The sequence below is a fragment of the Capsella rubella genome, unplaced genomic scaffold (assembly GCF_000375325.1).
Source record: "Capsella rubella cultivar Monte Gargano unplaced genomic scaffold, Caprub1_0 scaffold_1, whole genome shotgun sequence".
NCBI lineage: Eukaryota > Viridiplantae > Streptophyta > Magnoliopsida > Brassicales > Brassicaceae > Capsella > Capsella rubella.
In genome coordinates, this window is record NW_006238923.1 from 6,428,111 (window position 1) to 6,454,356 (window position 26,246).

The window sequence follows — 26,246 nt, forward strand, 5'->3', positions numbered from 1 at the left end:
GTATTTCCCTTTAACCTCGGGGACCATTTCACTATTTTAAGAGACGTATATAAACAACCACTGAAAGAACGACACGTCATCGAGGTGCCACGTAATAAAGTAAAGTAAAAAGTTTCTTCCTTTTTGTTTCCTCTTCGACCAGGTTTTTTTTTGTTCTCTTTAAATTTGTTCTTTTTTTTTTTTCCCGATAACCTAAGCCAAAAAAAAAAGCAACCTTTATCATCTGTAAATTGTTAATCGCCATAAGAAATAAAATTTGGATATCGGATTTTCATCTTCTTCATCCTCTCGGGATTTTTCACTTTTTTCCCGCACTTTCTCAGCTGGAACGGAAGGGAGGTTTTGTTTTGTCGCCCGGAGAAAATGAGGTGGGAAAGGGTCCGACAACAACAGCAACAAGTGGGTCTCGTTCAGTCTTCTTCCGGGCCCGGTAAGAGGTGGGGACACACTTGTAACGCCATTAAAGGAGGTAGCTTTCTCTACGTTTTCGGTGGCTATGGCAGAGATAATTGCCAAACCAATCAAGTCCATGTTTTCGACGCTGGTTAGTTCTCTGTTTACTAAAATGGCGTATTTTATTTAGGTTCATTCCACATTTCGGATTTGCATATATTCTCAATCGTATTCGTTTCGTTCCCTGTCACATCATTCTTCCTAGACAATCATCTAGGATTTTCTTCTTCTTCTTCTTCTTTTGTTCATTCATCCTGCATGTTTGCTTTAGGATAAGAAATTACACTCTTAAATTCCGTCTGATTTTGGTATCAGAAACGGCTCTAATTCTCTTTATGCACAATTTATGTTTAAAGCTTTCTCTTTTGATTCATACTTGAGTGATTTCGTTTTGATCCTTTTGAGGAAACTTTTTGTATTGGTCTGGTTGTGAATTGGTCTGTTATGGGTTAATTGCTCTCACTGTGGTGATCTTTGTTGCAGCAAAGCAGGTATGGACGCAGCCAATGATCAACGGCACACCTCCTTCTCCTAGGGACAGTCACAGCTGTACAACAGTCGGAGATAACCTTTTTGTCTTTGGTGGTACTGACGGAATAAAACCTCTCAACGATTTGTTCATTCTAGATACTTGTAAGCTTCTTCTTTGTTTATTTCAAGTTTTGACTTGTCCCTGTTTGAAGAAGGCATCATCACTTGGTTTGTATGTTTCTATTTGTGGTTGTAGCTTCACATACTTGGAGATGCCCGAGTGTTAGGGGAGAGGGACCTGCGGCAAGAGAAGGTCATAGCGCTACATTGGTTGGTAAAAGGCTATTTGTCTTTGGTGGCTGTGGGAAATCTTCTGATATTAATGACGAAATTTATTATAATGACCTTTACATACTTAATACAGGTACTGTTTTGTTCATGGTGTTCTTCATTTGACATGTGAATCTATTCCATGTTACCATTTCTTATGCATTGATAAGAAATCTTAGATAGATTCTGAAACATAAACAAGTGCAAACCATTTCCTTTCTTCTCCTAATGTTGAGGTTTTAAAATACCATTTGTCCTAAATTTCCGAAGATGCAAGTAAGTTAACCTGCTTGACGTTTGTGTAGAGACTTTTGTGTGGAAACGTGCTGTTACAATGGGAAATCCTCCATCTGCGCGGGATAGCCACTCTTGCTCATCGTGGAAGAACAATATTGTTGTTATAGGTGGTGAAGATGGACATGACTACTATCTGTCCGATGTTCATATCCTTGATACGGGTGAAAAAGCGTTCATAAATCCATGTTCTTTTAACATTACTAGTGTATGTCTTCTATCTGAAGATTAATGTAAGTTATTCTTTAATTATGTTTTCATTTTGACTTTCAGATACACTCATATGGAAGGAGCTGAGTACTTCAGGGAAGTTGTTGACACCTCGAGCTGGTCATGTTACTGTTTCACTTGGGAGAAACATTTTTGTATTTGGAGGGTTTACAGATGCTCAGAATCTGTATGATGATCTCTATGTGCTTGATGTCGGTATGTAACTGAAAGTATCACTTAATAGCAATATAGAATATAGATGAGGTAGATTGGCTTAGTCCTTTCTCTCTATATAAGTAAGGACCTGCCCAATTTCTTGTCCAAACAAAATTTTCTCAGTTAAAGATATTAAGATGAGCCATTATATCAATTTTCATAAGAAGGATACCTGTACGAGGCTTTCTATAGTATATTAGTGTTATATTGGTTTGTTTCTTGATCAGTCTTTTAAAATCGATAGTTACGCATATTCACATTGTTTTATTAAGTGTTTCTTTGTTGTTTGTACCTGTAGATACATGTGTATGGTCCAAGGTTCTCACCATGGGAGAAGGACCATCTGCTAGGTTCTCTTCTGCCGGGGCTTGTCTAGATCCTCACAAAGCTGGTTTTCTTGTCATTGTTGGTGGCTGCAATAAGAATCTCGAGGCATTGGATGACATGTTCTACTTACACACAGGTTACTGCAAACCTCTTTAATTAACTAATTGCCAAATTTGATTCTTAGGTGGTAATTCACAAGGACATTTGGACAGGGCTTTTCTCATTCTAATCATTTAAAATTCCGTTAATAGGTCTTGGCTACGATGCTAGATTTGATCAGAATGCAGGGAGGTTGTCTTTAAAGAAACAATTGAAGATAAAGTGCCAAGAACAAAGTCATTCAAGTTCCTTATACAATCAATCACTTGTCAGAATCAATATGGATCATCAAGGTGTGTTTAGCCAGACTCTGTGCTAGCCAAGATTAGATTGAAACATAAAAAGGTAGCATTTATCTGTAGCAGAAAATCACTAGTTTGTATATGTTTGCTGTATTGTAGGAAACAGGAATTTTGGTTTGAGCACTGGCCAATTAAGTGAAGGAAAGATGATGTTTCATGCCCGGATAACCGAGAGTTACCAGGTTGGTTACACTATAGAAACTATGATAGATGGAAAAGTGCTTCGTGGTGTTTTGTTTTCAAACAAGCACAGCTCCGTTCTGGCAAACGATCAAAGCTTTAGTAGGTGAGTGGTTGAATAATCATCTTCTTTTCAGGGTTTTCAGTTGGGTACATTGTTTTGTGATCAATTTTATTTGTTGTACAGAAAGAGGCCAGCTATGTCGAACGGCGATCAGGATAACAGATCAAAAATATCAAGGACTTCTATCAAGGATCAAGCTGATGCTATGGAAACCAAAGATTTCCCATCAAACGACATGGAGGCTGGTATTGATACCATCAGCAATCCTCTGGATGTTAATGTAAACACGGTGGCAGTGGCACCACAAGAAACAGAAACCGCTGTTGTTATATCTGATGCCAAGAACGAAGTTGCAACTCAACTTGATATGGTGCTTTTTCTTTAATCATATATTCTCAAAAACCTGACTATTTATTTCTTTCTCTTAAATTGACGGTTAATCAATATATTGGGACTGACTGTAAAATACTGAAAATCATTGTGCAGGGAACTGCAGATACAGCTCCATCACCAGTTCCTCAGGCAGATGAAGCGTCTTTAGAATCTAGAAATGCAATAACGATAGATGATAGAGCTACCAAGACCGGACCTGGAGAGTCATAGCTACAAAAAAAGGTGGGCTAATGTCTTTTAACTCCTTGTGATTGAACCACTAGACTACACAAGAACAGAACAAGCCATTGCATTTAAAAATAGTTGGGTCTAACTCTGTTCTTTTTGAGCATTTGATTTACAGATGAGAGATTTCCCGATATAGACAGAGGAACAACAGCATGAACATCATCATTTCTTTTCCTGTACATTAGTCTGGAGCTAGGGTGGGTTTAATTTAGAATCTAAGTTAGATTATCGTGGTGACCGGTGAGGATGATGAGGAGCTAACTCTGAGCAAGGTTTCTTTTCTTTTGTTTCTTTTTCTTCTCTGCAATTTTCGGCTTTTTTGTTTTGTTTAATTGAACTTGCTAGCAATGTTATGCTTCCCCCCTCTCAAAGCTTTTTTTGTCAGCTAAGTATGGTTTATCTAAGAATATTTTTGTAAACTAAGGTCATACTCTTGATCATTTCATGGTTTTTAGTTTAACCCGAAATGGTTTGTTTCTTTTATCCTTCCTTGCTCTCTAGTTATTGTGTTTTGCTAAAAAGCGCTAGCGAGTCTTTTAGTGTTTTGAGGGATTAAGAAGAGTTCCAAGTCATCTTTCAAGAAGAATAGTAGTAGATTGTGATTGTTTGGTTCTTGTTCTTCGGTTAATACTCAGTCTCTGGCTCAGTATTCACAGTAGAGAATAGAGATCGATGGAGCCCTGTTTACTCTTTATAGCGCTAGAGTTGGGTGGATCAAATCAGTAGGAAAATAAAATATGGAGACAACGTAGAAGAAAAGTCAAACTAGTCCTAGTTGGCAATCCAGCTACTCAAGCATGTAGTTCCATATCCAACTAATTTTAGCATGTGATTATATCAAACTTTTTAAATGTTAAAAACAAGTTTTCTAATTTTCATCATGTAACAACTAGTAAGTATCTAACAAGTAAAAACAATCAAGAAATGTACACATACTCACATAGAGAAGAACACTGAAATTTCATTTACTTTTTTGACTACCTTTACATTGCATTTATTTGATTGTCCAGAAAAAAGATTGGATAAATTTTGTGAAAAATCTCAAAACAAGAAGACAGAAGTCACATGCAGAGGGAGACATCTAAAGAAGTAATCACATCTTACTTCCCACATGGATTCGTGATATGACAAAGCGTCTGTATCTCTCCAATTCTCTCATAAACAATCTCTCTCATTTCTATTTTTTATTTTTATTATTCATCAGAAAAAAAAGAAACTATTTTCCTAAAAGATAATCTATGACAAAGGCTTTTTAGTCTTTAAGAGTGAGGAACCAAAAAAAACTTCTTATGTGGCTGTCTTTTTGTTGTGTTCTCTGAGCAAGAACCAGAGAAAAACATTTTGCAGAGGTTCCTTTTTTCTTCGGCGTCTTATATATTCTTCTTATTTGGCTTGGCAGTTCCTTTTCTCTACCTTAGGTTTGTGAAATTCTTGAATGTACTACATTCTTATCTCATCATTGATCTTCTTCTTGGGCATCCAGTTTACAGACAAAAGACCTTTTGTTCTGTAATAACTAGTGAGCTTTTCTTGTTCTTTTTGGAATTGAGTGGGATTTGAGAATCTAGGCGTTGAAAGTAGGGTTCAATTGATCGATAGGTTTCTGTTCAAAGTTTTAAAAGTTTTTGACTTTTTTGATTCAGAATCGAACCGTAGATGTTTTTGAACTTTTGCTACGAGTAGTGACAATAATGCAACTTTTTTACTACCCCAATAGACTATTTCTAAGAAACAAATGCGAATTTTTAATATTGTCGATGGTAGGATTTTTAAGCTGTAGTTTAGCTGGAGAGCAATCAGCAATGGCGTTCACATTGAGTATTGTCAGTGCCAATTTTATTGGAATCTGAATTGATAAAAAAAAATGGAAACTTTTTTGGAATTATATGAAATATGGAAAGTGGCGTCATTCTCGTTATGGTTTCAATGGTGGTGGTTGCTATTGATGGAGATATAACGAAAGCTTACGTTTTTCCTAAAATTAGGTTTATTGGAAAGGACTACACAGTGTCACCTACAGAGAGAAGAGTTCAAATTTTCTCCCTTTTTTGGGTGGTTGTCAGCAGCAAGTTCAGGCGCCGGAGATTCGCCGGAGCTTAGACTTCAGGTGGATATATCCTAGAGTTCTTCACCATTCATGGCTGCCAAGCTTCTGCATACGTTGGCAGATGAGAACTCGGACCTCCAGAAGAAAATTGGGTGTATGAATGGGATTTTTCAAATCTTTGATCGTCACCATGTTCTCACGAGCCGGCCTAAAAGTCTTACTTTAGGTAATCATAATTCATGACATTTAAGCAATAAACATTAATGAATGCTCTTTAGATCGTGTCTCGTAGTCGTTGACTTGTACGTGGTCATATGTTACAACGTTCTTAACTATATGTCTTTTTCTATCTTCTATAGCTCTGTTTCTTCATGAACTTAAAAAGGTCTTCTCTGATTCTACTTCTGTGAGGACTAAAAGGTTTGTGCTTTCTCGGCTGCAGAGAAATATTTGCTCTGGTTTGTGAAATGTCTCTTCTTTTTGTTAGATTGATCTGGGTTTTGTGTGGCTTTTCTTGGTAGCTTTTGACTTCTCTTAACCTTAGAATCTTCATTGACAAAGAGAATTTTGATATGATTCTGAAACTTTGTTGTTTTTGTTGTTATGTGTTGTTTTTGCAGGTAATTTACATGTCAATAGTATCAACTTTGAAAGAGACTCTGCTGATGCAATTGATCACCAACGATCAGCATTTCAGTTTCGAGACTCAGACATTATAAGCGGATATGGGTCGAGCGAGAAACTGACAAGGGTATCAACTGAAGCGTCAAAGGTATCTTTATCATCGTCGTGTTCATCATCTTCCCCGTTATCTTCTGAGGTAATCAAAGAAGTTCAGCCTGAAATTTATGCGGATAACCGAGTCATTTTTCCAGAATCTCCTGCAAGTGATCCAGCAATGAGCCAAGGAAGTGGTACACACATGGGACTTGACCTTAGAGATGTTGTTAGAGATTCTATGTATAGAGAAGTTAGAGGGTTCTCTGAAGTATGTAGACACAACAAAAGAGAGGATTCTCCAAGACCCTATGGTTTGAAGCAATCCACGCCTGTCGATTTCAATGAATCCTGCAGAGCTCTAGCCAAACTTAGAAAAACATCTCATCATTACTACAATGAGGTAGACATGAAAGACACATCCCGTTACTATGTTGATTCTCGCGGAAAGTTGAAGTCCGGGAAGAAGCTGAAGGAGTTGCCTAAGCTTTCATTGGACAGTAGAGACCACGTTGATCTCACATCAGGTAATAAGCTTTCTGAAAGTTTAAGTAGAAGCTCTAGCATGAACAAAGTTTCTGGTAGCCCGAAACGGCCTCCTAGTGTTGTTGCAAAGCTAATGGGCTTGGAAACATTACCGGGGTCTCCTTTGGGCAGAGACAAAATAAAGATGTTAGATGGTAACAGTGATCTGTTCTCAAGATCATTGCGGGAAAATAGCCTGAACCGTTCTCTCCGGTTTTCTCCTAGCTCACCAAGAAGCTTAGGGAAGGACCCTGCTTCTTCTTCTTCTCCAAGATGGAGAAACTCTGAGTTTGTTATGAAACCCTTATCAAATTTGAGATTTCCCTTTGAACCAGCTCCATGGAAGCAAACTGATAGAAACCGGGTTTTGCAAAAGCAAGCCTGCAGGTCTGTGAAATCTCTGTCACAGTCAATGGAGGGAAGACTGAAAGATCTCGAGGTTAAACATTCGGGAAAAGATCTCAGAGCTCTTAAAGAGATATTAGAGGCAATGCAATCAAAAGGCCTCTTTGATATTCGAAAGCAACCACAATGCATAAACTTGGAAGCTCAAAGAGATTATGAAATGGCAGATTCTGCAACTTCTAATCATGATTCAGGAGACCTGCAAAATCCGGTGATTCCATCCAAAATGAGAGGCCCGATTGTGATTATGACACCTGCCAGACTTGTTGAAAAATCTGGTATTCCTTCATCATCTCTGATTCCCATTCACAGTCTTTCAGGTCTTAATAAGACCTGCAGAGAAGAAGCCGTAAACGCTAGAAAAATTTCAACAAGTAGAAAGGCAGAAAAAGATCGTAGTCCTAGAAACCAAAGAGCTGAATCATGTATCAATTCAGTAGAGAAGAAATCTAGCAGCAGAAACGTGAGGTCTTCTCAGGTTTCCAGAGAAAGTACTTCAAAGAATTCAGGATCTGCAAGTCCAAAACTGCAGCAGATGAAGCATGAGCATGACAAGCGTTCTCGGCCACCAACCTCTCCATCTGATTCAAGCAGATCAAGAAAACAAATAAGCCGACAACCCGTGGAATCTACTACTTCTCCTGGTGGTAGGCGTAGCAGACCCAGGGATCAGAGGAGCTTGCAGCAAAATGATGACCAAGTTAGTCAAATGAGCAATAGATCTAGGACTGAACCAGAAGCCACCGGGAGTAACATAAATGGTGGCAAGACTGTAAAAGAGGCAGCCAAAGCTGTAGTCTCAAACTTAGTACATAATGTGAGTTACTGTGTCTCATGCTACTGTTTGGTACTTGAAAAAGCTTCAACTGCTGATTTTCTGATATTTTTTTAATATTTTCTCAGAAGTCCAGTCCTTCTTTTAGTGAAGATGGATCATCAGAACATACAAGTCCAGTTTCTGTTCTCAATGCAGCAATCTACATAGAGATCGAACCATCTCCTGTGAAAATCCAAACTTGTGAAGGCAGTAAGACCTCTATCTATACATCTTTATTGGAAAAATGGAAATTGCGAGGAAATTGTTTTATGTTTTCAACCATATACCTTTCATTTCTGACTTGGAAATTGATGTTGTAATAGGAGTTAATGGCCGTATTGACTCAGGTGTTGAACATTGCGAGGAGGATCAGTGGAATCCAGCTTATAGCTTCTCAAAGATAACAACCAGCTTTTCGCCAGAGATGAACCGAAAGAAGCTTCAGAATGTTGAGCATTTGGTTCAAAAGCTAAGAAGACTAAACTCTAGCCATGACGAAACCAGCCAAGATTACATTGCATCTCTATGCGAAAACAATGATCCTAACACAGATCACAGATACATTTCCGAGATTCTTTTAGCCTCAGGTCTTCTCCTTAGAGACCTCGGCTCAGGATTAACAACTTTTCAACTTCACCCTTCAGGCCACCCAATCAATCCAGAGCTGTTCCTTGTTCTTGAGCAAACAAAAGGATGCAGCAGCAACAACAATGAGAAGTTAAACCGCAAACTTGTGTTTGATGCTGTTAATGAAATGCTTGTGAAGAAGCTAGCTTATATTGAGAGCACTGCAGATCCATGGATGAAGCAAGCTAAAGCGAGGAAGAGGGTCTTAAGTGCGCAAGATCTCTTGAAAGAGCTATGTTCAGAGATAGAGACAATACAAAAGCAAGCCAAGAAGAGATCAGAAAACTTCTTGTTATTGGAGGAAGAAGAAGAAGATTTCTTGAAATGTATTTTGGATGAAGATATGGCAATCCGGTCTGAGAAATGGACAGACTTTGATGATGCAATCCCGGGTTTAGTGCTCGACTTGGAGAGGCTTCTCTTCAAAGATCTGGTGAGTGAGATCGTGCACGGTGAGATTGGTCGGCTGCAAGCAAACTCAAGAAGACAGAAAACTTTTTTCGCTGATGAGTAGATATTGATTCATAAGCTCCTTCTTTTGAAACTGTATTCTAAAGCCGTGTATATATAATAGTACAAGACACGTACACGTCAATAGTTATGTAAACATTCTCTATGATAATCACTTTTTCTTTCTGCTCTTCTTCGCCTGAAACCACAGCCTCAAAAGACAAGTTTGACACAAACTATACTCCAAAAAGAATAGACAGTATGATACAGGAACAGAACACAAGATATGCTCCAACAATGGATCGTCTAAGTACATAAGTCACAAGAACTTCCCCGAGAACATTTCAAATTCCATCAAATTAGTGAGAGAAAGAAAAGAGAAGAAGCATTCTCAGGATTTGGTACCTAAACAAAAAAAATTACAACTCGCCGATCAGCTGAATCAACGGTCAAGATTAACTCAGGACATTAATCAACGGACTAGATTATCTCGTGACAAATCGGTACATACACAGCGAGGGTTATTTTTTATTGCACTATGAAGGAGACTTGAAAGACGTTGGAGGGTTTTATCACTACCGGCGACAACTGAAGACGCTTCCAGAGATTATTTTCGAGACTCCAAAAAGGTTTGTAAAATCATTTGCTTTTGAGCTTCGAGTTTCTCCGTTAATTCCGGTTTCGATCTTATTTTCTGAAAGTTACATTAGCTGATCCTTGCTAGATCTTTCAATTTCCGGTTCATTTCCTTGTCCATGCGACTCTCCCCAGCTCTAGGGATTTGATTTGGATTCTACATGTGTTTTGTCTGTTATTTCATTTCTCTGCTACTGAGTTAATGGAATCATCAGGAACGGGATGTGTGAGTTAAAGTTGTAAGCTTTAGAGTCGATTCTGATAGATACTGCTGTGTGATTCTATCCGGGAAACAACAATTGTCAGAAAACAGATCTCTATTCATGAGTTTTTCACCTTGTGGTCACCAATCTATCTACATTTTCAATGTTTGTTCTTTTGATATTGTCGTCTTGAAAATGTGCTTACAGATTGACGAAGATGCATTACATGGGTTTGTTTAGTAAAGCTGGAAACATATTTAGGCAACCTAGATCGTTGCAGGCTTCGAACGCTTTGTTACAGGGAAATCTTTCTTTGACTCCATCCAAACTCTTTGTTGGAGGTGAGACTTTAAAACTTCTGTTTTGTCTTGACTCTTGAGAAAGAGTTTTCTTGATTTGAGTTTCTCTATTTGATTGGATTATGTGTCTTATTCTGTTACATGCTGCTTCTTTTCAGGTCTCTCACCAACCACTGATGTAGATCTCTTGAAAGCAGCTTTTGGCAGTTTCGGAAAAATCGTTGATGGTAGCTTTCGTTTTTTCCAGCTGAATTCATTTTTCCATCGGTTTTTCTTCTCATTGCTGATTATATTACTTTGTTCTTCGCAGCTGTAGTGGTTTTGGACCGTGAAAGTGGTATATCTAAGGGCTTTGGTTTCGTAACATATGATTCTATTGAGGATGCTAATAAAGCAATGCAATCTATGCATAATAAGGTGATACCAATTTTCCAGCTTCTTTTAGTTGTTATATATCATGTCATGAGTCTAATTTCTTTCTTGCTTTTGTTTTCTTTCCATACCCTTACTATCTTCTGACTTTGTGACACAAGTTTCTAGTACACTAGTTAGTATATTCAGTTTAGCATCTAGTTTGTAATGCTATCTCTTGTTTGATAAGAAACTTTCTTAGTTGATGGGAACCACTTGAACAAACTCAAAATACGAAATAGAACCATTCATATTATTGCTTTGTTTATCGCATTTACCTTAAAACAGAAAGAGAAATGGTTTGGTACTGCCTAACTGCTTCAGAACCAACTGGGTTGTTCTTTCTTTCTTTGCTTGGATTTGTCAATCCGCCATTTAAAGAGTTTCCTGCTAAAACAGGAAGTTGATGGGCGAATAATTGGAGTGAAACCAGCTGATTCAGGAGGCGGTGGTGGTGGTGGTTTTGCTAGAAGTGGAGGTTATGGTGGTGGTCGTGGGGGATATGGTCGTGGTGGATTTAGTCGTGGTGGATTTGGCGGTGGTGGCTTTGGCTTTGTTCGTTAACTGGGCATCCAGGAATGTTTAACACCGACGTTGATTAGTCTGTGGTTTGGTTTTCTCTTCACAAAGACCACTATTTTGTTATAAAAATGTTCTTGATGTTAGAACAAACCAAGCGGCTAAAGTTAGCAAAAAGAATATTTGTTGGTTCAATAGTTTCATACAAATAAAAAAAAAGGTACAAATTTGGAGATATGAATAACGAGTTTAGGTTGACCAAAAAATGATAATGGGTGAGCCACATGATAATAATCACTTAAAAAGCTTTTAGTCCAATGAGTTTATGAGAGATTCAAACTTGAAGATAAGCCAGTCTGCTTTTGCTGCAACGGCTTCACGAAGTTGAACCCCAGCGTAGCATATGAACAAGTCTGCGCCACCAGGTTTACGTGCCTGCAAGTGAATAACTTTAGTTAATTAGACATTTCAGAGTTCATTGTTATCTGTAAATTCTCAGTTTATAAAAGCTTACTTCCAGATCAGTAGCACCATCTCCAATCATGGCCATAGTCTTGTAGAAACGACCCTGGAATGCACAGTCTCATTGGTACAATGTTTTATTCAACAAGAGATATAAAGCTTGCAGACTAATAAGTTTAATGAACCTTTCGTATTTGTTCCACTGCCTTGGCTTTGCCTCCACTTCTTGATGTAGGTTCATTCTCATCAAATCCCAGAAACTCGCCGGAGTTTCCAAATAGAAGATTGTTGGCAAAGATATTCTCCCGAGGGATGCCAAGAATTGATGCTACAGGCTACATGGAAAAGAAATTCATTCAAAACGTTATCACCATCATTGTCGTAGCTACACAAGAACTGATGCAACAGGTCATAGTAAAGAACATGAACAAAAAAGTGAGATAGAGAGAGTACATTGATCATCTGTCGAAAACCTCCAGATATCAAATAGACATCAATATTATTGGCTCTGAGCTTCTTGACCAACTCTACAATGCCAGGGGATAACCTACATAAAACAAAGAAACACGCTATAATAATAGATTTCAGAGAGCAATATGTATATATGGAGAATCAAGCAAGCTAGATGTTAAATTCTCTTTTGGTCAAAGTCTATTTAAGACAAGAACTTGGGGCCAAATGGAACCAAAAATTCTAGTTCTTTATATGTGAAATGATTTCTTTAAGCAGAGTAAATCAAGGGGAAGTAGCTCGCATCATACTAAAGAATCAAAATAACAACATTTGCAAGGTGTGAACAAAATCAATACCTTGGGGGTCTCTTTTCGAGATATTCCTCAACTTTTGCAAGAGAAGGCTTGAACAAAGAAAGTCTTGCAGCTAGAGCTTCTTCAAATGGAACAGATCCACCCATAGCTCTAAGAAAGCAATACTCAATATGTTTAGGTAAAAAAGCCGAGAAAAATCATCAGAGCTCTAGTATTTCCGTTGAGATGGACCACAAACCTGGCAGTCCATTCAGCAACAGCCTTTCCAGCACCACAAAACTCTGCAAGTTCATCAATACCTTCATCCACACAAACTGTGCTATCCACATCGAAGCATACCGCTTCAACACTTTCCCAAAGATCAAGAATTTCTAGCAAGTAAGAAAACAAACAACGAACAAGCAGAAACTAAGCTGCAAATCATACAAAAACTATATAAACAGTTAATCCTTAACAGCAGCTCAGGTCAACAATGGCAAAACAGATTCTAAAGTAACGAGAAGTAGTTACCATTAGAAGGGACAATATTGCCTTCGTAGCCCAAAGCTGACAACTCCTGTGGCTGCACAGAAGCAGTCACTGGACGGAGAAATTTGGAATGGTGCATAATCGAAACACGCTCTCCACAAGGATATCTCCTTAATTCAAGGCAGGACAAATTAGCAAAAAGTGATGAGGGCTTTCTACAGGAAACCTGAAGTGGCACAACCCGTGAAGTAGTTAAGGCTTCCATTAAACTTGGAGCTACAAACCACAAGAAAACAAGAGTGCCAAATAAGTCTGACGTTTCACTTGACCAAAAGAAAGACACTTTGTGAATCTTAGACATCAAAAATATCAAAGTAAGCTAACAAAAATGGCACAATTTGGTCAAATTAGCAAAAGAATAGGAGATAGAAAGCTGTTAGAAGTTTTATTACCCATCAGCCTCACATAACATCAAGTTCAATACAGATTTCATTCAACAAATTCAAATATTAAACTAAACCCGACTCTAAATCTAGAATCGTTTTCCAATATGAAAGAGCTAAGATGTAATGTTTCGATGCAATGGATATCGATTTCAGAAGTCTATTGTGAAAAGAATGGAATCCACCTGATCTATCAAATTGCCAAGTAGAAACAGAAACATCAAAAACCGAACGAAAACAGAGATTCACGATGTAAGATTCGGATCAGAGATCTGTAACTCGACGAAGAAGAACAGACGAGAAAATTACAAACCGGAAAATTCGCTGGTGGTCGTCTTCGGCTGCTGCTTGGAGGATCCGATCAATTAAAATCAAAAGCCACTAAGAAGAGTGTCAATTGGTTGGGGAAAGTATTAACCGAAAATGACAATTTTGCCCTTTTACGTTTTTTTAAACATGAAACCGTGAAGATGACTATTTTATCCTCTCATTTCGTTTTTAATGGTTAACCGTCGCGGGTCAATTCTGATAGACCAGCAAACTAGTAAAGGCGTTGCGAAAATAAGATTTGATAATATCCGGTGATTGTAACTCCGGTGAAGCTAACCTTAAAACATTTATGTCTTCAAATTAAACAGTGTACAATTTTTCTCAGAGACAAGTGGGAAACAGCTGGAAAACCAGACAAAGGTGGAACAAAACAAGTTACACCCAAATGTCTCTCTCTCTCTCTCTCTCTCTCTCTCTCTCTCTCTCTCTCTCTCTCTCTCTCTCTCTTTGAGATTCCATCAATTAAACACTAGAGAGACCCACACTCACATGATCCCACCACATTATATCACTTAGTTAGCTAAACAAGTAGTAAGGTAATAAGAGAGTGAAGAAGACTATGAATCCAAATCTTGGGTTTTGGAGTTTGAATCCAAAGGATGGATCTGTGTAATCCGGGTTAATACCACCGCCTGTTCCAGACGGTATTCCCAATCCTCCTCCTGTTGATGGTGTCATTGAGTAGGGTCTTGTATTAGTTGTTGTAGGGACTCTTGTCGAAGGTGTTGTCGTCACTGGAGTCGTTGTCCCACTACCACTGTATTTAATGGCACAGAAACAACATACATACAAAAACACTATCTCAGATTGTAGCAATCAGCTAATTTCAAGGTTGAATCAACGCAAGATTTAACAAAGCATATCTAAATCAAAGCCAATTCTTGTTTCAAAACACTTAAACATGAAAGAAAGGTGTGTACCTGGCACTTGCAGGGAAAGGACAAGTAGAGTAGCCTATATCACAATACCACAATGGCACAAGAGAAGAGACAACAGTTACTAATAAACAAATATATGTTCTATAATCTAGTTTCAAATCTGTTTAGAGAATCTTGAGGTGTGATACTATATAATAAGATAATGAATACTTTATCTCTCATATCACTCACATTGAAACATGTGAAGTTTAGTTTTGAATAGTATATAACTATATACTATCATCTCTGATTTGCTTTCAAGTTGTGTTCCATTTTACTCAGAATTAAATACTCTACCCACCTTACTCACTTTCATCGATTGCTTTTAACTTTACCTCCTTAAGTTACTAAATGTGAAAGATGATGGACCAAATCTAATGAATGTATGCATAGAAGTTGGTAAGAGAGACTCACTGGGATCAGAGGCTGAGACGGTGGCTGTGCCAGCGAAGTCACAAGTCCCCTGAGACTGACCTTTCTTCTGAAAGAAGCTGTTGACTGCGTAGGAGCAATGAGACTTGACTGTGTTAGGATTGAAGCAAGGTCCGTTCTGATGAATGGGTACACAATCAGCTCCTGCACCACATGCGTAGTCCAATGTCTTCTGCAGCATTGCCTCGCTTAACCCTTCTCTGCATACACACCATGTTCCACCTAAATACATAAAACACATAAGACTTTCATGACCATTCTTCAACTCTCATTCACTGATTATGTGTGAAATGAAAGCTAAAATGTGTAATTCAAGAGGGAACAAGATTGTTGAAATCCACAGTCAAAAAGGAAACACCTTTTTATGAAAAGGAAGGTATGGGTAAAAGCAAAAAAAAAATGGCAATTCTTTGTAGACAATTTGATTACAAACTATAAAATCTAAGAAATTTGTGACTGTTCTGTTATAACAGAGAGTAGGAGAAAGGAGGAACTTTTATGAAACAAAATGACAAAAAAAGAAGAATCTTTTTTCCCATCAAAAGAAAAGAAGAAGATCTATATGAGACAAGAGAATGGTTATTTTATTAAAACATTGCAGGGTTTGACACAGAGAAGATATCCTTACTTGAGTGGCCAGCCATGGCCAACAAAATCGCAGCAAGAACAACAACAGCCATGGTCGCTGCACCAGAACCAAAGCACTTTTGGATGCAGCTAGTTGGAGAGAGAGAGAAAGAAGGATGAATAAATAGAGGAGATTTGAGAAGGTTTTGAAGGTAACAGGAGGTGTGGTAAGAGAGATAGAGAGAGAGAAAGAGAGTCACTGCATTGAAGACAGTGAAAAGGAAAGGCTTTTTTTTCTGCTTAGATCCTGCAGAACAATGATGTCTTTTATTAGTTAGTTTATTAACTTATTCTTAGTATTATTATTACAGTCTCTCTATTCCTAAAACAAGTGTATAGTATTAGTACAAAATACATATATCACTTGTTCAATTTTTTCATTATTACAAAAGGGTACAACTAATGTTCTTGTCAATGAAAAATAATGTTATGTGACGGGAAAAAGAAAGTATTTACTTATAATTGCATCAGAAGTCGAAGAAGGCATCGTCGTAGGAGTATAGTCCGTGCGGCATCTAACGTTAATTGTTTTACGGACGTTGGATTCTTTCCAGATCGAGCGGTGGATCATCACCCAATCCTATCATAGCTGCTGGATTTTCTTTATCTGTTTCCAGTTAACACAGTGACCCATATCAATCAATGGGATTCAAAACATTACAGTGCGGATCAAAAGATTCACTTTATGATGAGGCTTAAAACCAAGAACTGAAGTTGTATAACAGGCCTATAAGGCCCATAGGAGTAGTACACTGATATGATAAACTAGTACATGGAGTAGTGTCTTGTTCGAGAAGTAAGTCATTCTCATAGTTAGTGAGTGAATGTCTAGCATTTAACTCGGGAATTGAACGAGTTTGTACAAAGATGATGTTCATGTGTTACACTTGTCAACTGATGGTTTTGTGTTTATGAATTATGATAATTAAAGTCAAGGACAATCCAATGCTCCATGCTCTCACTTGATTTATTAAAATTAATTTCAACTTCGGATTCATTTTATGAGTTACACAATCAGTTTAATCCAATTTGGTTTGTAATTTGAAGAGATCAAACGCATAAGAGTTGGATAAACTAATTAAACCACTAAACTATGCGTCTAAACCATGAAGAGTTGTAAACAATTTGGATCTAACTCTCACTCAATCCTTCATCTTCATCGTTGTTCTTCACGTGTGATGTGACCTTCATCATTTTTTTATTTTATTTTGTCTTGTCTTGTCTTCATATCAACTAAATTAAATAAGATATATAAAGTAGTAAAATTATTTTAGTTAAGAAGTAATTTTATAATTGGTTGGACTCGTTTCCACTAAAATATAAATAAATAAAGTGGAAAATTCTGATGAGCTCAATTGGTGTGTGTTCCGACCCAAAAGAAATCAGGAAGAAGATTGACAAACAAAAGGATTCACCTTTACTGTGAGAGAGAGAGAGAGAGAGATTGGAGCAAGAGAAAAGAAGTGAAGCTTGGAGATAGAAGAACCACGTAGAGGATTCTAATCCGTGGTCACAAACGAAGGACCCAGAACAGTACACGACTTCTCTCTCTCTCTCTCTCTCTGTTGCTTCTTCGCTTCAATCTCTTTCCTTTGTTTTCATAAATTTCTTTCCCAAAGTTTCGATTTTTTGTCAGTTTGTAGAATTTCTTGTGTTGATCGATCACTCCTCAGATGTCGAACGAAGACTCTCTTCCGGCATTCACTTTATTCGGTTTGGATGATGTCGAAAATTACGGTCTGGTGAGTCCTCTTGGCTTACTTGGATTGCGAAATAGTGTTTGCTAACAATGCATGTTCTAGTTTCCGATCATCCCTTTTTAGTTATCTAAAATTTTATTTTGTTGATATTTTCTAGGTCAGTGAAGCAGACAATTCTTTACCTATAGAGATTCACAGTCAGGTTTTTCAACTTGTGGAGAAGGGAAACCAAGCATTCAAAGAGTCTCGCTTTGAAGAGGTGAGACCTCTTTTCAACTTTTTTTTGGCTTGTTGCTTTCTTCAGGGGATTGCCTTAGCTGAAAGAGTAGCTAAGGCAAATGAGATAGACGTATCTGTTGTTCTTGCCAATAACATAGGTTTTTTCCCAGGCCATTAGCAGTTATTCAAAAGCCAGTTCTATCAAGCCTCTTGACCCTATTGTTCTTAGCAATAGAAGTGCTGCTTATATAAGGTAAGGTTTCACAAAACCGACGCCCTCTTTTATTACTTCCGATGGAGTTGTCATGTTGTTTTCATCAAAGATTATATTGGATTGTGTAACTAGTTCTGCCTTTTTTACTCAAGTTTATTAACAGTACACCGTGTTAATATATTCTGATTTCTCTCCATCTCCCATCCTTTTTTATTTATAGATTTGGCCAATACCTGAAGCAGAGATCTGCATCAATATCTGAATATAGACCTCTGAATGGTTTTGATATGTCAATGCTTGGGGAAGTATGTATTCTACTTGCTTAACCTGTTACAGCCAGGTACAAAATTCATTGACCCTTACTCACCCTGGAAAACTTGATATTTCCTGCAGCTTGCTCTAAAGGATGCTGATAAGCTAATGAATCTTCAGAGCAATTCAGTGAAGTCATATACTACAAAGGCTTGTGCCCTCATGTTGGTATGTACTGACTTATATTTCTGTTTTTACATTCATTTTGTTGTTAAGGTACTATCAAGATGTATCAGTTTTGTGTCGGTCTACTTCATGTCACATGTATCAATTTTTTTTTATTCTGCAGCTAGAAAGATATGATGTAGCACGTGATACTATCCTCTCAGGTCTACAGATTGATCCCTTTAGGTACATTTATGTGTTATGTTCTTTATCTGTATTGATTCTTAACCGAACGTGTCGTTTTTAAGTTTGGGGTTTCTTTCTGATCGCATGAAGCGATCCTCTCCGATCCAATCTTCAGGAATTGGAGAAAGTGATGCCTACTTCGATGAGTAAAACCCATGGAAAGGCTGAGCGCTCTGATGAATTTGATTGCACTGTTTGCCTGAAATTGCTGTATGAACCTGCTACAACTCCATGTGGGCATACATTCTGCCGATCATGCCTCTTTCAGTCAATGGATCGTGGTGGGTGTATATGGTTGTTTGTTTTTTAAATCCTGATATATTCTTCTTTTACTATTGCGTTGCTTATTAATTCTTTGTGGAATATAGGCAACAAATGTCCACTATGTCGAACTGTTATTTTTATGACTCCAAGAACATGTGCTGTCAGGTAATTTTTTTTTAACTCTCTCTATTGACCTTATAGCTACATGCCATACTGATTATGTAACTGTAGCTTGTGTTCTAAATTCTTTTACTGAAGCAACTTTGTGTTGGCAGTGTGACGCTGAATAACATCATACAAAAGAACTTTCCAGAGGAGTATGCTGAAAGGAAATCAGAGCAAGACACTCTGGTTCACTTGGGCAATGAAAGTATGCCCCTTTTCGTCATGGATGTGATCATCCCCTGTCAGAAGTTGTCTCTTCATATATTTGAACCACGATATCGACTAATGGTGAGTTCTCTCGGGTTTTTTTTTTCTTACGGGTTATGTACGTTTAACTGCATTTAACAACTTAAGTAGCCTACTCTTTTCGGCCATTTGGAAACTCGTTTAGTCCGAAAAAAAATTGAGCTCGATATCACAAAACTCTGAAATGATCTTAGACTGTACACGTTGTTTTAAAACTCTTCATAAAGACACAAACACTTATTTTAGGGGAACAAACTCAAGAAAGTGAAGTGGAGAAAAGATTAAAGTGGTCTCCAAATGAACAATAATAGTTAAACTTTTATGGCAACTTTATTCTGCAGCAGTAGTACGGTCTGTACTCAGTACATTGATTAATATGTGCTGACTGAAATAGGTGAGAAGAATAATGGAAGGAAATCATCGGATGGGAATGGTGGGTATTTTGTCCTTTTGCTTCTTTTTCTTAGTTATACACCTGTAAAAGGTTCCTAACTAGCAAGGTTTGGCCATTCCAATGTTCATAGGTAGCTCTTGATTCTGCGACAGGTTCTCCAGTGGATATTGCTTGCGAAGTTGAAATCACAGAGTCTGTTGCTTGTTTCTTTCTGATGATATTTGATGTTCTTGAGTTGATGATTTTAAATTACAGTTAACTCACCCAAAGTCTGCTAATATTTTGGAAATACGCAGGTGTGATCCACTCCCTGATGGTCGTTTTGTCCTGGAGGTGGGTATCAATTTTCATCACTTCTTCTTAAATTCATATCACTTGGATATATTTGACTAAATCTCTGATGCTGTGACATAGCCAACCTATAGAAATCGTATTTTTAGGCTATCTGATATTTGTTTGAGACTTAACTGTTGAGAAAAGTAGTTTGCAGTTTATCACGTTTTTACGTATCTTGTAGCGGTATTTCATATCTAACTTCTCAAGTGATTAACTTACTATATGATTTCGGCAGCTGGAAAGCCATAGAAGGTGCCGCATTGTAAAAGCCTGGGATCAAGATGGGTAAGATTTGTCATTCTGATCGCTTGATATTACTGCTCGTATTATTTTTTAAATGTCTTCATTTTCGTGTTGGGATGTGATATACATGTTCCCAAATTTGTATTTTTCAACATGTGTGAAGAGTAGATATTTAGTCTTCTTGTAAACACAATTATCTAAATTTGTTTCATATACATTCTTTCATTTCAGCATTTATAGACACAAAAACGCTGAACTTCTTTTTACACTTTTTGCTTTTCAGGTATCGTGTTGCAGAGGTTGAATGGGTGACAGATATACCACCACAAAGCGAGCAAGATAAAGCAGATGTATGACTTTTTCTACTTTTTTCTACTGTAAGTTTGTTTCCTTTCTCGTTTTTGCTCACCTTTCTTTATGACTTCTTAAAGCTGCGGGAACTGACGACTAGTGCAGCATCATTTGCTCGGTCATGGCTAGATAGAGCAAAGGAAGCAGCTAGACAAGGAGGTAAGCAACTATACATTAGCTGAAAAGGGGAATTGTATCTCTCATGAGTTCTGATATTTCCAGCCTAGCTATAACGACTGAAACAATTCATTAGACCAATAACTATAGTACTATCTTTTTCAAATATCTGGTTATCAATGTCTTTTCCGGCTGTGCTCAAAACTCAATAGAAAAAATGGTCTATTGTTACTGTCTTAGTCTTCGAACAATCTAAAATAAATATCTACGAATCAACCATTTTCCTTTTCTGATGTTTTATTTTTAGTGCATAGTATCAAATATATTGCGTTGCAATTGGATTCCTATCTCAGACTCAAATAGTTACCAGTTTATGTTTTCTGATAGTAACTGAGTGATGATAGTTGTGCCACTTGTTTTTGTTTTTTTTTGGTTATTTCAGACAGGATCTAGTCTTCTAACCCTTTTATCTTTGTATTTGCAGACAGAAGACGACTTGAAATACTTTTAAATGTCGAATCTATGATCCCTACGCCTCAAGACCCTGAACGCTTCAGTTTCTGGGTAATGTTGTTTATTAGCAAAAACACACAACTATTGCCATATATTCACTTGTGTTAAATTGTTTCTCAATGAGTTCTTTTGGCCTCAGCTTGCTACGTTGACAGATAGGAGACCTTCAGAAAGATTGGAACTACTTCGGCTTCAGGATACTGGAGAGGTACTTGAATATCGACTAGTCTAGACTGCTCGACAAATCTCATAGCTTTATGAGTCCATTTCTTCTGATTGTTGAAACTTTTTGTTGCAGAGAATAAGGCGTGGGTTGATATATCTCCGATCAGTAGAAAGAGGATGCAGAATGCAATGAAGTGGCATCAACAGGAACGTTGTATCAACTACAGGGATAAACTTGGGATCTGTTCATAAGAAAGTTGACAAAAACATTATTTTTAAAAGGAATACATAAGATAGAGATCCTTGTAGGATCCTATCATCCTTGGTCGATCTGGTGTTGTAGAATTTGTTTGCAGAAGAACAAAAAAAGAAAACAGGAGAAAATTTCTGAAATATACAATATCTCTTTTTAGATACAGTTTGTTATTGTTTTCTCAAATCTGGAAGCTTATAAAAGTGAGTTTTGATTAACATATAGGAGTTCTCAAATTTTGATCAGTACACACATATGCGTGCACAGAATGGGTCACATCCTGATGATACAACATGATAACACCAAGCATCATAATACCAACATCACTCTCATAAACCATCTTCACGAGACATTATTAAAACCATGACCACCACACATCACTCACCATCACGAAACGAGAGGGAGAGGGGGTCCCAACTTTGGAATTAATCAGTAATTTCTGTATAACAAACAACAAATATACAGAACTGATCTTTTATACAACTGAAGTTTTTACACATATACATATATATGCTTATGGTATTGCGGTAGCTCTATACAGTATGCCTGGAAATCATGAACTGCGCTGTAGTTTATTATAATTCTCCAAAAAATAACTGATTATAGAAGCTTATACTGAAAATAACATTAACAAATAGATGCTTCATGGCTTTCTCCATGTTTGCTTGATCATGTTAACTTTGTCTTTTTCAAACCATCAATATGCATATAGTCTTTTGAGTTCTTGCATTCTTGGAGCTCTCATATGGATCCACTTGGGAAGCTTTTTATGACACAGTCAAGTTAATACAGAGTCAATCATTTCCCTTGTTTCTTACCTGCAATTCCAAAGGCCATAACACTTTGTTGCTCACCATGTCTTAAGATCTTTTACTAAAACAGTGTAAAGTAAAACAAAAACATCAAGTGCTGAATCTAGGTGAGTATAGGGCACTATAGCACAGTAGATCAAAAACATAATCTTTTTTTCTTGTTAGTTAGTAGTATTATGATTTTTTACCTTTCTGAAACCAAGATTTTCGAACTAATTGACGAATCTGGCGTTCATGGCGTTCTAGAAGCTCATCAACTCCATAAGATTTAGACAACAAGGGGCCTGAGAATTCGATTTTTTCATCATTGTCTTCGTAACCCTGTCAAGATCTTAACTCATTAGCATCATTGAGTACTTTTTTCAAAATATCCTAAAAGAAGAGTAAGCAAATCATGCATGTTCTACTTTTTCCTCACAAGTTTTTAGGTGAATATAAAAAGTGGAAGAGAGAGAAAAGAATTTAAAGCAATAAAGCTACACTTAGTCAAATAGCAATCAGGATCTCAGAGTCAAACATCAATATGAAGCTTTGAAATCCATAGCGTACTGCTGATACATGTGATCTTCAAACCATTGCTACTAGCAAGCTTAAGATAATTAGCATACCAGAAGTTTCAGGATCACAACTTTAATTTATATAAGTTAAGATTGGCATAAGAAAGGTTCAGGCAGGTACTTAATTTCCCTTGGTGGAGACGTGCGAACCTAAGTATACTTGGTATCTAGTATATCAACTACAATTTCGAAATTACGGGAAAAAGGATTGCTTCTATAATCTAAGGACGTACCAAATGACCCAGCTTTGCTGCCTTTTCTTCTCTCTGATAAAGTGCCAATGACAGTTCCTGTGAATGATACTCGTCAGAAGCATCAAAAGAATCTGGTCGTTCAAGTTGCCTCCACTTCTTTAGCATTGAAAGCTTTAACATCTCATACGCCTCTCGGTCTTGGGAATCTGTTCTTGCCCCATCTTTTTCTTCATTTTCTTTCTCATTTATCTTAGAGTCAACGTCAGTGTTCTCACTGCATGCAGGAGAAGGTCCCAACAGGTTATTAATGTGACCTCTTGAGAATGATCTATTATGTGATCTAACACATATATCATCTTTTCTTCGCTTTGCCCAGGCAAAACCGCTTGAGACAGATACTTGCAAAGGCCCTGAGAAAGGTACATCTCCTTGTGATGCGTTCTTCACATGAGAAGCTTCGTCTTTTTCATGATTTGATGGCTTTTGTAGTTTCTCACATAATGTGGCGTCACTATCAATCGAACTATGTACTGAATGACCATTACGTTTTGGCATTTTTTGAGAATGGTGTCGTACATCCTGCAAGTTGAAAAATAAGAAAGTTTTTGATCGTTGCATTTTTTTTTTTTGCTTAAGGGATTTAGTCGTCGAAAATGCAGATAATAAGTAAACAAGAGAATATATCAGAAATACCTCAACTGGTGCCAATTTGGCATATGCAGGGGGCTTACGTGTTGGCTTCCTTGCCTCTGTACCACGTCTCCCATTCCCACTGATTTTTTTCCTGGAATCCCAAATTAAACATAGGGGGAATAATGAATAAGTGCTTCCAGGACCTGACACTTTAGGAACTTAAGACCATATATAATTATGGTGCACAGATTTTACAACATAAACCAAGTGATTGCCATAGGCTGTAAGGGTAAAGTGTGTGTTTCCACAGGATTTCTCTTCAAAAATATTGTGATGATGATGGTAATGAATAAAATTCTGACCTTATTGTTTCTTCTCGATGCTTTGCATCAATCTCCTTGCTAGGCGAGTATACAGGCAAACTTGAGGGATCACAAGCAAAAGGCTTTGAAGTAAAATACTGAAAAAAAAACATACAGGTAATGTCTTTTGAAAAGATGTGACAATACCAAAATGATATCTTCCTAGAAAAAAAAAAACTTCGAACATGGCGCTGTTATATATTAGCTGAATGACAAAATGGTTACCTGAGAAACAAGAGCAGTAGAGGCAGAACCACGTTTGTGAGGCTCTATAGATAGAAGAGTTTCTATGAGATTGATGTCAGCATCGGACAAATCTTTCAGGGCTTCTCGGAGACAACCATCATAATGTTGCTGTGGTTTGAAAAGCATTGCATGAGGAAGTTTGGATTTTTTCCAGTAATCCGCAGGTGGAGATCCACACAGTTTGAATATCTTGTGCAGCTGTTCGACCTGTAGCATACATTTCAAGAAACAGCAAACTTTGAGTTATATTTATACAGAATCAAAAGGTCTGAAGCTACCTGTAGCATATATTTACAAGACAACATACCTCAGTTCTTCCCTGCAGAACCGGTTTCCCGAGAAGAAGTTCAGCAAAAACACAGCCAACACTCCACAAGTCAACAGATGCTCCATATTCTGTTGCCCCGAGCAGAAGTTCAGGCGGACGATACCACAGAGTTACAACTCGACTAGTAAGAGGTTGTTTATTCCCAGAAGCATTGCAAAAGTTAGCTAGCCCAAAATCAGCCACCTTTAATATTCCTTCATTATTCACCAAAAGATTAGAACCCTTAATGTCCCGATGCATCACACCTCGTGCGTGACAATGATCAAGTCCAGACAACAACTGTTTCATGTAACACTTAATCTGCAAGGCCAGAGCAACAGTCATCCCTCAGTTACCAATCGGGACAAAATAATTTAAGTATAAGAGAATATGATGCTTGGCTCACTACGAATCAAACTGACCTGTGGAGTAGTAAAGTTGATATCAGGGCTAGAAAGAAGACCAGTGAGATCATGCTCCATATACTCGAACACGAGATGTATGTTGCAAGATAGCTTTGAAGTAACAATACCTTCTAGTTTGATAATGTTGGGGTGATTAAGTCTCCTAAGGATCAAAATCTCTCTTGCCATGAACCTAACACTCTCCGGCTCAAAATTGTCAAATCTAACCTTCTTCAAAGCCACAATCCTCCCTGTTTCAGTCTCTCTCGCACGGAACACACTGCTATAAGTCCCTTGTCCAATCTTCAAAACCACAAACCAAATCATTTTCAGAGACCACAATCAACAATTTCAAAAATATAATTTAGAGAGAGTAAGAAAATAAAACCTTTTCGAGCTTTTCGAAAGCGTCGGATCGAAATGGAACCCAACCATGAATAGCTTCACCAGCGACGTTGCTGAGCCAGGCAGGCCAACCAGCTGCGACCTGCTCAGCTTCAAGGTACTTGCTCAAGTTACCGAGCCGGAAACTCACCGACTCGCTCGCCCGACCAGACTCGCTCAGCTCACCAAACTCGCTCCCCAACTCACTACCGCTCTTCTTTCTACTACTACCCTTTTTCCCGCTCTTGCTCCTCCACGACAAAAGCTTCTTCTCCGTCGCCTCAACCAAAATTCGACCGGAACCAGAACAAGCATTGTCCTTAAAAACACCAGAATGATCGATCGCCGGGGTAACAGAAACAGTCTGCTTCGAGCTGACACAACCCATTCCTCTCAGAATTGTTTGGTCGCTCCTCCGCGTTAACACATGTGTACAGTAACCGCCGGTTACGATACGAATCGTCGTCTCGGATCCGGATTGACTAAAACTATTGAAGTTTCGTTATAATATATACAGAGAGAGAGAGAGAGAGAGAGAGAGAGAGAGAGAGAGAGAGAGAGAGAGAGAGAGAGAGAGAGAGAGAGAGAGAGAGAGAGAGAGAGAGAGAGAGAGTAGTAGTAGTAGTAGTAGTAGTAGTAGTAGTAGTAGTAGTAGTAGTAGTAGTAGTAGTAGTAGTAGTAGTAGTAGTAGTAGTAGTAGTAGTAGTAGTAGTAGTAGTAGTAGTAGTAGTAGTAGTAGTAGTAGTAGTAGTAGTAGTAGTAGTAGTAGTAGTAGTAGTAGTAGTAGTAGTAGTAGTAGTAGTAGTAGTAGTAGTAGTAGTAGTAGTAGTAGTAG

General features: G+C 37.8%; 7 protein-coding genes across 14 annotated transcripts; 4 read left to right on the plus strand and 3 right to left on the minus strand.

The window, feature by feature from the left end:
• The first annotated feature begins 176 nt into the window (after positions 1-176).
• On the plus strand, positions 177-4,052 carry LOC17899483 (kelch domain-containing protein 3). The gene is made up of 11 exons (XM_023777018.1): positions 177-544; positions 937-1,086; positions 1,181-1,348; positions 1,560-1,712; positions 1,822-1,974; positions 2,273-2,437; positions 2,553-2,693; positions 2,802-2,988; positions 3,070-3,316; positions 3,433-3,561; positions 3,683-4,052. Exons 1-10 carry the CDS (start codon positions 364-366, stop codon positions 3,547-3,549), a joined length of 1,662 nt encoding a protein of 553 aa, XP_023632786.1. The 5' UTR covers positions 177-363; the 3' UTR covers positions 3,550-3,561; positions 3,683-4,052.
• A 494-nt stretch (positions 4,053-4,546) lies between these two features.
• Positions 4,547-9,348, plus strand: LOC17899638 (protein LONGIFOLIA 2). 3 transcript variants are annotated; one of them, XM_023777245.1, is made up of 5 exons: positions 4,547-4,985; positions 5,553-5,840; positions 6,235-8,078; positions 8,165-8,288; positions 8,426-9,348. In XM_023777245.1, exons 2-5 carry the CDS (start codon positions 5,705-5,707, stop codon positions 9,217-9,219), a joined length of 2,898 nt encoding a protein of 965 aa, XP_023633013.1. In that variant the 5' UTR covers positions 4,547-4,985; positions 5,553-5,704; the 3' UTR covers positions 9,220-9,348. The 3 variants fall into 3 exon arrangements, with proteins under 3 accessions (XP_023633013.1, XP_023633012.1, XP_023633014.1); XM_023777244.1 differs by having other exon boundaries at positions 4,548-4,985; positions 8,402-9,348; XM_023777246.1 differs by lacking the exons at positions 4,547-4,985; positions 5,553-5,840 and having other exon boundaries at positions 6,301-6,386; positions 6,490-8,078; positions 8,402-9,348.
• An 84-nt stretch (positions 9,349-9,432) lies between these two features.
• On the plus strand, positions 9,433-11,418 carry LOC111828701 (glycine-rich RNA-binding protein 6, mitochondrial). Of its 4 annotated transcripts, none has more exons than XM_023777248.1 (6): positions 9,433-9,784; positions 9,927-10,030; positions 10,202-10,335; positions 10,452-10,520; positions 10,604-10,710; positions 11,104-11,418. In XM_023777248.1, the coding sequence occupies exons 2-6, from the start codon at positions 10,014-10,016 to the stop codon at positions 11,266-11,268; spliced, it is 492 nt and encodes a 163-aa protein (XP_023633016.1). In that variant the 5' UTR covers positions 9,433-9,784; positions 9,927-10,013; the 3' UTR covers positions 11,269-11,418. The 4 variants fall into 4 exon arrangements, with proteins under 4 accessions (XP_023633016.1, XP_023633018.1, XP_023633017.1 ...); XM_023777250.1 differs by having other exon boundaries at positions 9,927-10,017; XM_023777249.1 differs by lacking the exon at positions 9,927-10,030.
• Positions 11,391-13,761, minus strand: LOC17899381 (phosphoserine phosphatase, chloroplastic). Of its 2 annotated transcripts, none has more exons than XM_006303466.2 (8): positions 13,677-13,761; positions 12,963-13,196; positions 12,691-12,823; positions 12,495-12,602; positions 12,139-12,232; positions 11,871-12,020; positions 11,738-11,791; positions 11,391-11,658 (listed from the first exon to the last, which is right to left on the minus strand). In XM_006303466.2, the coding sequence occupies exons 2-8, from the start codon at positions 13,183-13,185 to the stop codon at positions 11,533-11,535; spliced, it is 888 nt and encodes a 295-aa protein (XP_006303528.1). In that variant the 5' UTR covers positions 13,186-13,196; positions 13,677-13,761; the 3' UTR covers positions 11,391-11,532. The 2 variants fall into 2 exon arrangements, with proteins under 2 accessions (XP_006303528.1, XP_023633015.1); XM_023777247.1 differs by lacking the exon at positions 13,677-13,761 and adding an exon at positions 13,549-13,617.
• A 199-nt stretch (positions 13,762-13,960) lies between these two features.
• LOC17900606 (PLASMODESMATA CALLOSE-BINDING PROTEIN 3) lies at positions 13,961-15,904 on the minus strand. Its single transcript, XM_023777252.1, has 4 exons — positions 15,671-15,904; positions 15,025-15,264; positions 14,614-14,647; positions 13,961-14,450 (listed from the first exon to the last, which is right to left on the minus strand). Exons 1-4 carry the CDS (start codon positions 15,720-15,722, stop codon positions 14,210-14,212), a joined length of 567 nt encoding a protein of 188 aa, XP_023633020.1. The 5' UTR covers positions 15,723-15,904; the 3' UTR covers positions 13,961-14,209.
• A 1,120-nt stretch (positions 15,905-17,024) lies between these two features.
• LOC17897516 (LON peptidase N-terminal domain and RING finger protein 1) lies at positions 17,025-21,730 on the plus strand. 2 transcript variants are annotated; one of them, XM_006307298.2, is made up of 19 exons: positions 17,025-17,202; positions 17,306-17,411; positions 17,527-17,628; positions 17,759-17,841; positions 18,023-18,107; positions 18,196-18,282; positions 18,404-18,465; positions 18,556-18,746; positions 18,834-18,894; positions 19,005-19,182; positions 19,535-19,573; positions 19,665-19,726; positions 19,831-19,867; positions 20,106-20,155; positions 20,397-20,463; positions 20,545-20,623; positions 21,066-21,145; positions 21,234-21,302; positions 21,393-21,730. In XM_006307298.2, the coding sequence occupies exons 2-19, from the start codon at positions 17,343-17,345 to the stop codon at positions 21,450-21,452; spliced, it is 1,461 nt and encodes a 486-aa protein (XP_006307360.1). In that variant the 5' UTR covers positions 17,025-17,202; positions 17,306-17,342; the 3' UTR covers positions 21,453-21,730. The 2 variants fall into 2 exon arrangements, with proteins under 2 accessions (XP_006307360.1, XP_023645765.1); XM_023789997.1 differs by having other exon boundaries at positions 17,343-17,411.
• Positions 21,731-21,970: 240 nt separating this feature from the next.
• Positions 21,971-25,949, minus strand: LOC17898731 (protein IMPAIRED IN BABA-INDUCED STERILITY 1). Its single transcript, XM_006306843.2, has 9 exons — positions 25,416-25,949; positions 25,046-25,330; positions 24,624-24,944; positions 24,296-24,523; positions 24,071-24,168; positions 23,769-23,859; positions 23,115-23,654; positions 22,513-22,645; positions 21,971-22,330 (listed from the first exon to the last, which is right to left on the minus strand). Exons 1-9 carry the CDS (start codon positions 25,797-25,799, stop codon positions 22,311-22,313), a joined length of 2,100 nt encoding a protein of 699 aa, XP_006306905.1. The 5' UTR covers positions 25,800-25,949; the 3' UTR covers positions 21,971-22,310.
• Between the last annotated feature and the right edge of the window lie 297 nt (positions 25,950-26,246).